Genomic DNA, 9,562 nt, shown 5'->3' on the forward strand with positions numbered 1-9,562 from the left:
AACTAGAAACATTTGGTTCATCACTTCTGTTTAAAATTATCCATGAGAAGAGAGCCGACTGGTGCAGTGAAAAACTGACGTAGCTTAATTCTTCTCTTCTGTTGCCACAAGATGCATCGGGAAAGCTTGGAAGAAATAAGAAAGGGAGGGCAGACATTTGTTTTACAATATGCAAATTTACACTGCAGGAAATAGATTTCTACACGGGCTATTAATATACTAATGTGAAATGTGTGTTCGTGCTCTTTTTTAAATAAGAAGAAAATGAAAAAAAGGTGAAGTAATGAGACTCGTCGATGAAATTCAGATCTACAACAGATCACATACATTAACACAATGTCTCAGTGATGTATAGACAAACTAAAAACCCCACAGGGAAGTGAGACTGCACACTTTAGGCACAGACAACAACGGAAGCCAACACGTAGCCGGTACATCTCTCAGACATTAACCCCCCTGTAAGGCTGTTTTCATTTGGTTAGATGCTGTTAAAAAAAGGAACCAAGTCATTTTAATGATTCACAATTTGCATTCCTAACAAAACCTTCAGGCTGCGTTCAAGTTCTGCCAAAACGCGCCGTTGGAGAACACCAAGTGTGCCGTTAAAAAGCTAAACAGTAAAAAGGGTTCAGAGTTTTCTGGTCGACACAGAATAAATTATATCCTCATGCAAACTCTAAGATGTTTAATGGCAAAAAGATGCTGATATGGTTTTGTTGTTGCACTACTTGTAGTTGTGGCTCTTAGGCATAGTGATGCAGGTCCTTTTATTAGCTTGAGACTCTTTAGTTAGCCAAACAGTTTGAAATGAAACAGCTGAAGATTTAAAAAAACAAACACTCAGACTGTGGTGAGAGTTCGGGTGTTTGCTCTGCAACCACAAGTTGAACCTCAGGCAGCTTTTTTTTCCAACTCTGTTCAATCAGGAAGAAAATAACAAATATTTTGACGCACATCGAAAAATGACTCCTTGGACCTCAGAGGGTTAACCTCTTAGCATCCAGCAGGTCACTTAGTTTTGACCTAGTGTCGTGTTCACATCTGTCACTCTGCGTGGAGTTGTCTGGTGGATGTGAAGAGGTTAATCATCTTGATGCTGCTCACAGACTGCAAATCACTGTGAATGCAGAGGCATAATAATTATGCAGAATAATCAATAGTCACTGAACGTATGGGCTTTTTTAAGCATTACTTTATTTTACTTCCTCATTTTTATTAGTATTATTAATCTGATGGTTGCACCTGTTATTAACTCCTGGTCATATAAATAGGCACAGTCATGTTGTGGGGCCTCTGAAATCCCAGTTCACTTTAAATCTTAGAAAAATAATAATAAGGCAAGACTCCAAGTAGAATAAAACATCAGTGGTTTCTTTTAACCAAACGCCTTCAAACATCAGTGATCCTGAAGTCCACTCACACTATTTCACTTCTGTGTTCTTAGCTTAGAGCGCCCCTTGTGGCCATTCCCCATATTAAAGCATGCTACAGACGTCTTCCAGCAGGGTTTTTACCAACTGTCTCCCCCTTAAATCCTTCCCCTCAGAAAGGCGTGGTTTTTGCCGAGCCACCCCATCAGATAAAAATACACAGTGAGGCACAGCAGAGATGATTTTAACAGTTAGGATTGAGAACAGAATTGCATAACTGTCTCTGCAGCAGGTGGGATGATAACAGCAGAAAGGAGAGAAAAGAAAAAAGAAAGAAACATTCGTGAGGATTTCGTGCATTTGTGTCCTGCTAATGTTTCGCGAGGTAAATTAAAGTGACAATATAGAATTTCACTGTTTTCTAGTGTTGTGGCACCTCGAGAACCCCCCCGACCTTCCAGGAACCCTGCACAAGAGCCAAGTCACTGCAGTAAAATTTTGGACTGAAAAGCTACGTGTCCAGCCAATTTGTGCCTTTTTTATAAGCACCAAATGATATTTCTGCTTTATTACAGAGCAGTGCGATCACAAACGTGAGAAAGACGAGAACGATGGAAGGATGGGGGAGACAGTTTGGAGGGTTATACATATCACATTCCTATCTCTCACCTCTCTCCCCACATCCCTTTTTTAGTTCATAACTGCCATGGGTATTAATAATTAATGAGGACAATTCTCTGGCGTCTGGATGAGTCATACTCTCTGCTACTTGGTTTCCCAAAAGCACAAAAGCTTGGATTAACACAGAAAGAGGAAATCTGAATTTTTAACCCTAAAATGGAACCGGCATAAATGTTTGATGGGTGTCTATAAACAGAGGGAACTTTGATACCTGCCAAAAAAACCAAAAAGTCAGGTGTTCTGTCAGAAACCTGCCTTAAAAGCTGAAAGGACAGAAAAAGTTGGGGACGTTTGGGACGTAATATTCGGTGGTCTAAATAGGAAAAACCAGCACATATGCTTGTTTGTATGAAGTTTTCAAGGTTGGAGTCTTTATTTTGGCTTGGTTTAGTTGCTTAAACTGTTAGCTTGAAAAGCACGAACTGGTTCATGGCCTTCGGGGTAAAAAACAAGACTTTCCCAAGTTGCAGAAGCAATTTTCTAAGCGACTTAACAATTATATATTATGCTTGAAGGGCAGCCAGTGTTTGTACACGAACAAAACAAGAACAGCGTTCTGTCAGCTTTAGTTTGTCCAACACTGAGCTGTCAGACGCTGCAACGTGTGCTGTGAAAGGAAAAAATGCTAATGGCAGGGTTTGCAGAAGTTTGAAAGTTAAGCAGCCTCGAAGAACGACGAGGATGTACGAGCTTAAAAGAAATAGGGGGGACACGGTGCAAAGAGGTGCTGATTTTAATACCTTGATTTCAACATGATTATACATGAGAAAATTAACCAATATACAGGAGATTTATGACTGATAGAAAATTGTATTTATTATACTTTCCAAGATACATTCTATTCATTTGTAATGTCAATAAACACTCATCATTTTAACTTAACAATACTTTTTAAATAAGGACCGGATAGAGTTAAGTTGAATAAAGAATTTCGAAATAGAACTTGTCCTGACAATATCATCTCAAACTAAATAAATTAAAAACAAAACGGTGCCTGAGCTAATATTGCACATGGTTGTTTTTCCGATATGATTCGGCCCAGATCCGACAATTTAGAGCCTCGATGGGTTTGCCCTCGCTTTCCCTCCCTTTTTCCTCCCAGGTCCAACAATTCCAGAAGCATATCGAGTTTAATGCACATTTATTTTGGTTGCATAATGTTAATAAGAAACCTTTTACAAGATACTGTGGGAGATAGAAGAATAAGGAAACTGCTGGAAACGTCACAGACTCTATCAGGCCTCTTGCTCATCGTGCGACACAAGAAAAAGGAAACATCACAGATCACATTTCACAACCTTTCATCCGGCAGGCGCTCCTCAGCAGACCGAGAGAAACAGAAACCTTTGAATCGACTGAATTAGCTCTGATGCAGCACACTATCAAGTCCTTTCCACTCTTTGTGTATTATTCTTCTTAAATAATACCGATAACTCTTTAAATAACCCTGCATAGAAAAATAAATTAACTATGTTGTTAAATTTTCATTCTTTTTCTACGAATTGAGAGCTGACGGGGGAGGCGGGTCACCGATTGAATTATATTAGCGGCTTGTTGGACAATCTGGCAATGAAGTCTCTGGATGTTGATGATGCTCCGTCGTACAGTATGAGTGTGTGTGTGTCTTTCTTTGTAATTTACAAACCAGTCCCACAGATACAAATAATGTAAGACTTACAAAATAAATTCCAGGTTACGCTTACATGGCAAGCAGCTTTGTAATTTCTTTTTTTTTTTCTTTTTTTCTTTTTTTAATCATTGGGTTTTTTTTTTTTTTCATTTTTCAGAAACGTCCTCTGACAGTGTATGTGCCATTAGATTTCACCCAAAACATACAGTTACTGTAAGTAGGAATTTTTAAAGAGAAACACAACTCCATTCAGAAGACACTATATTTAACATGGCTCTTTACACAAAGAAAACAAGTCATGAAATCATTCCCCAAAAGAGTTTTGCGGTGCCTCCAATTCCCACGAATGGAAAATGGGAGCCGTTTAGCCTCCCGGCAAAGAGCAGGTGTACTGCTACTGCTGTGTAATCCACACAAGATGGCAGAGAGTCTGCAGCCAACTCCGGAGAGCATCCACAAGATCAAATAGATATCCCAGCAACACAAAAAAGGTCAAATAAAAACAAAATAAAATAGAATAAAGCAAAGTTGCATCCATTGAGTCACTGATTCTGTTAATCTCATCCCAGAAGAAGGAAACATGATTCGTTCCAGGGCAAAAAGAACAACCAGCGCTCCCCTCTTTTCTTTTTTTTAAAAACGGGCTGAAGCCAGCGAGGTATATTCTCAAGCACTGTTTCAAGACCCTTTGATTTGGTTGGAAAAAAAACAGTAAAAGAAAAAACAACAACAACAAGAACAACAAAAAAAATACGAAGAAGATAAGTACCCATTTCAGTAGCAGCAAAAAATACTATGTCTGGTTGCTTTTTTAAGGGTGTCCTATGGTAAGTTTGCAGGATTCGTACATGTGAGTGGCGTGGATAATCCAGAAGGTCTTTTACTGTGAAATACATCCACGCTTATTCTACTAATAGCCTTGTAGTGTGGAGCCATTTTGTCCGTCTCTGCAGTGGTCATTAAGGATTTCCAGAAGGCACTTTTTTTGCTTTGTGTGTGTGTGTGTGTGTGTGTGTGTGTGTGTGTGTGTGTGTGGCTGCAGAGAGGGAAATGAAGGCAGAGGGTGAGAGATCTGAAGGTTTGAATGACGTGTGTGTGTCTCGAGAGGACAAAGAGCCAGAGAAATGCGTTGGGCTGTCTGTCTGCCTGCATGTTGCTGACTTCATACTGTAGAAGTGTGTGTAATCAATGCACAGATCAAACACAACAGTCCCTACATTTTACTCAGTGCAGTCTGCTCCTCGAGCACCTGCAGGTAATCAGGCGTTCCTTGGAGCTTGGCTTTCAGCTCGTAATACTCACTTTTCCTCTGCTCCACAACGATCTTACTGTGGTTCCCGCCTATCAGCGACGACTTCTTCATCTTTTTATCCAGCGTTTTCTCTGGGTAGCGGATTTCATATCCGCCCATCCCTATACTGTTGAAATCTCTTTTGCTGTCCAGGAAGTTGTGGATGAACATGCTGGGCTCTCGGTTGGGGAGAAACTCCTCGAGTTCGTCAATGGTGCTGAGGCGTTTGTTGCGCTCCAGAGTGGAAAGCATGTCTTTCTCCTTGTCTGCGCTGTTCCGCAGGATGATCTTCTGCCTCTGCGAGTCTGCAAATTTGAAGCCGGCATCCAAGTCTGAGGAGCGACCGATCCCGCAGGTGTGGCTCTTGCCGATGTGCTCGATAGTCTGAGGGATGAAGGTCTCGCCTCCCAAGTCGTCGCCGGGGATAGAACCTTTTTTGCCGGATTTGTGGCTGTGGCGGCGAAGCTGCAAAGACATTGAGCCGCACTCCTGGTTCCCCAGCCCCTCCTGCCTGCCCACCGGTTTTTTATTCCGCCTCAGGACAAAGACTAAAAGGCAGAAGGCCACAAACACAGTCAGGATCAGCACTACGAGGATGCTAAGGATCATAATTGAGAGAGGCACAGGCCCTCCCGGTGGTGCTTTGCCAACTCCAGCAGGCGACACTGATGTCAAAACAGGGGTGGCGCCAGTCTGAATAAATGGTGGCCTCGCCATCCGAGGACACAGGATCTCATTTTTTAAGAGGCGCAGTTCAATGTTGGCGAACTGCACAGGGGAGGCACATTTCACCTCTTTGGCAGCCACTCCATCACTTAGCTTCTGCAGCCAGAGTTTGAGGGCAACCAGATCGCACGAGCACTCCCACGGGTTCCCTTCCAGGTCTATTTGGGTCAGTGACCTCAGCTGGTCCAAGACACCGCTCACTGGCAGGGTCATGAAGTGGTTGTTTTTCAGATTGAGTCTGGCTAAAGGGATCCCCGCAAACACATAAGCAGGGAGACTCCGCAGAACGTTGTTGTTGAGATACAGGAGTTGAAGGTTCGGCATGGAATCAAACGTACCTGCTAAGATTTCCTTTATGGCATTGTATTCCAAATATAAGTACTGCAGGTTTGTGAGGCCCAAAAACATCTCTGGGTGCAACTGTTCAAGCACGTTTCCGTTTAAGTACAGTCTCCTCAGGTTAGTGAGGTTAGCAAACACACCTTTCTGGACTGTGACGATCTGATTGCTGCCAAGATGCAGCAGATCTAAGCCCTCAAAACCTTGGAAATCACTCGGATTGATGTCACGGATGTAATTCCCACTCAGGTGAAGCTTCTTGGCATTTGGGGGTTTGGGAACGAGATCAGCTAGATTTTTAATATTCCTCTCCTGACAGCTGACGCTAATGCCAAAGTCAGAAGGGTGGGCTTTGCAGCTGCAGGGCTGTGGACACAACTGAAAGGAAACAATCTGGTTATTCCTTCCAGCCACAATACCATTGCCATAAAACTTTGATGAGTCTGTGGTTTTTGGCGCTTTCGTGGCTATGGGAGCCACAGTACTTGGGGGCGTTTTGGAGGGCTGTGCAGGTGGCATCCTAACATCAAATTCACTTCCTGTTCCCATGGGACAAAGCTCCTGTTTGTTGGTTTCTTTCAGGAGCCTCCCGTACAAGTCACTTGGCGTTTCACATATGGCCTCGCCAATAAAAATATTATAGGGCATGTTTTCAAGCCACGCTTTGAGAGGTGCTAGGTCACAGGTACAGTTCCAGGGGTTGTCGTCCAGCTGCAGCTCTACAATGCGTCCAATGTGCTCCAGAACACCCAAATAGGGAAGTTTCTGGATCCTGTTGCCCCTTATATCCAGATGTGTGAGCGAGGCAAAGCGAAATATGTTGTCGGGGAGTGCCTGTATGAGGTTGTCATTCAGGATCAGCACTTTGAGTTTGTGCAGTTTGTTAAAGGCTCCCTTCTCAATGTATTGTATTAAGTTGTAGTCAGCCTGAAGGTATTCCAAGTTTTCTATGCCTAGGAAAGTGTCCGCACGCAGCACCTTTAACTCGTTGCTGTTCAGATGCAGCTGTTTCAACGCACTCATCCCCATGAAGGCCCCACCTTCGATGTTCTGCAGTTTATTGTTCCCTAGGTGCAGCGAGACGGCGTGGGTGAAGTTGAGGAAGGAGTTTGGGTAGAGTATGATCAGAAAGTTGTTCTGGAAGTTAAGGTGGTAGAGGGACGAGGCCGGAGGGATGAGCTGTGTGGGTCGATAGACGGTGATCTCCTCGCAGTTGACATATAGCACGTTTTCCACCGACATGCAGGAGCAGGCGACGCAGGTCTCGGCCAGCAAGTCCGAGGCGGACGGGTCTGCCATCGGGGGTCCGTTCGACATTGAGGGGGAGGAGAGGGAGGAGGCGAGAGAGCCGGAGATAGAAGAAGAAAAGGCTGCCAGCAGGAGTACGAGCAGCATTTCGCCGGTTAGAAATCCTCCCCCAGAAAACCATTTAGTAACCTTTGGAAAGAAAAAGAAAAGAGAGACAGGCGCATGCACAAACATCCACACACGCAGGCGTACATACATGCACACAAAACCAGATATGCACGCACACACACACACACACACACACACACACACACACAGCACACCATCAAAATTCATATTTGAGATCGACTGCATTGCAATTTTAAATATAAATCGAGTTAAATACTAAAGTACAAAAAAAGAAAACATTAGTCTCACTGTATAAAATAAATTCTAGCCATGATGCTAATAATGCACATTTGCAGTGATCACACTATTTCATCAGAATCTATGAACTGCGTATCTGTGTTACTGACACACAGTCATTCCTCCGAATCCTGGACAACCTGAAATGTTGGATGGAGGTTATTCAGTACTGCAGGAAAAGTAGCACATGCTCTGGAAATTACCCAAACCCCTGAACTACTGCACGTCTATGCATCTTATTCTGACACCCAAAGCAAGACGCAGACATCAGCACAACTCTGTTTTGTGCCTCTCAGATTCAACATAATCAAAGTCAAATGGCTGCAGTTCCCTTTTCTAGGGGAGGTCTAATTTGGAGCCAGCACCTCCACTACCAGCGAGTAGCACATTCCGGTTATTTAGCAAAGAGAAGAAGAAGACGAATTGGGACTGTGCCCATTACTGACACACTGAGAGGGGTTTAAGCTGCACCCATTTATAGCAGCTGTGACACAGAAGAAGAAATTCCACATGACGAAATCTGAGAGATCTTTTTTATGGGACTGAATTTAAATAAATTGGACTTACCCAAAGCTGTGGTGGTGATGAATGCGGCTCCCTCTGGAGACACGGGGCAGCATTGGTGAGACATGGACGGAGCCGTGCAAACAGTCTTCCCAGCGGAAGCCGACAGTTATAGGGGCGCAACAAGGTCTCCCCCCAGTCCTCTATAGCCCCATGTAGGGAGCCGAGCAAACTGGAGAGGTGGAGGTGCGAGGCGGAGATGGAGAAACAGAGGAGGGAGAGGAGGAGAGGCGAAGAAGGAGGGAGGTCCGATTTCACCCGATGCGCCTCTTACTGACGGGCTCCTCTTGCTTGGAAAAATCGCCCCGCTGCTCGTTCGGTCCCCAAGGTGGCCGTACTACCTCCATGGGAAAACGTTCATTTAGGTGCAGGGGAGATAGAGAGGGAGCGGGGGAAAGGTAGAAGAAGGCAGAAAGAGGGGAAATAGAGAGAAAGGGGTGGGGGAGGAGGGGGGAGGAGGCAGATAGCTTTCAGAGATCTTCACGGCGCGTCCGGCGACTCCAAGGCGTGAAAAGGGGCGCAAGGCGGACACCAGTACGGTGGAATAAGTCCATCATTCTTGGAGTTTTTTTATTTAAAGGCGGGGAACTGACCGAGAGAAAGAGTAGCAATGAGTAGAAAATGGGGAGGGAGAGGGGATGATGATGGTGATGATGATGGCCAGCACTGTGCGTCTGGCTACAGCTCGGCTGAGCAACCCTCCGAAGGGCCAATGAATAAATACTGGTTCGTTTCCAGCGAAGTTGCGCACGGGAATAAAGCTCCAGAGGGCAGAAGCGGCCAAAATGCCCCCATCAGGTTGGTTTTGTCACGAGGTTATTCTCCATCCGTGCAGCGCTAATCCCTCCACCCCCCAAAAAACTGTTGGTGGTTCTCTTCACTTTGTTTGCAGGCGAATGGAGAAGAGATTATTTGAGTCTCATCCAAGTGGGAGGGAATCAGTTCTTATGTTTTTTGTTTGTTTCTTTCCCCCTGTAATACAGAAGAAGAATATTGAAGCTCCTTTCCGAGAAAAAAAGGGGGAAGAAAGAAAAACGGAGAGAAACCAGAGAGACGAGTGAGGACAAGAGAAACCGGTGCGTAAAAATGAATAATGCAGTTATTCAGCCTTTAGTCCGCTGTGGTGCAAGTGAGGCGCTCGAAAGTCCGCACATTCTCTCTCTTTCATAGGTCCAAAGAAGGGAAGGGAGAAAAAAAGAATCAAAATGAACTTGATAATTTTTTAAGTAATCCTCTCCTTGGGAAAAACACAAAAAATATCCAGGTGGAATAAATGGCAGAGGAGGGGGGAGGGGTGTCACACCGGAG

General features: G+C 44.4%; 1 protein-coding gene across 1 annotated transcript; it reads right to left on the reverse strand.

Annotated features, from left to right (window-relative positions):
• Positions 1 to 2,783: 2,783 nt before the first annotated feature.
• Positions 2,784 to 8,507, reverse strand: slitrk4 (SLIT and NTRK-like family, member 4). The gene is made up of 2 exons (XM_063500155.2): positions 8,258 to 8,507; positions 2,784 to 7,474 (listed from the first exon to the last, which is right to left on the reverse strand). Exon 2 carries the CDS (start codon positions 7,430 to 7,432, stop codon positions 4,895 to 4,897), a length of 2,538 nt encoding a protein of 845 aa, XP_063356225.1. The 5' UTR covers positions 7,433 to 7,474; positions 8,258 to 8,507; the 3' UTR covers positions 2,784 to 4,894.
• Positions 8,508 to 9,562: the final 1,055 nt, after the last annotated feature.

This window comes from Pelmatolapia mariae, linkage group LG2 (genome assembly GCF_036321145.2).
Source record: "Pelmatolapia mariae isolate MD_Pm_ZW linkage group LG2, Pm_UMD_F_2, whole genome shotgun sequence".
In the NCBI taxonomy this organism is placed as follows: Eukaryota; Metazoa; Chordata; class Actinopteri; order Cichliformes; family Cichlidae; genus Pelmatolapia; species Pelmatolapia mariae.

Coding starts and splice junctions, on each gene's coding strand:
- slitrk4 (XM_063500155.2), bottom strand. CDS start 7,432: ATGCTGCTCGTACTCCTGCTGGCAGCCTTTTCTTCTTCTATCTCCGGC.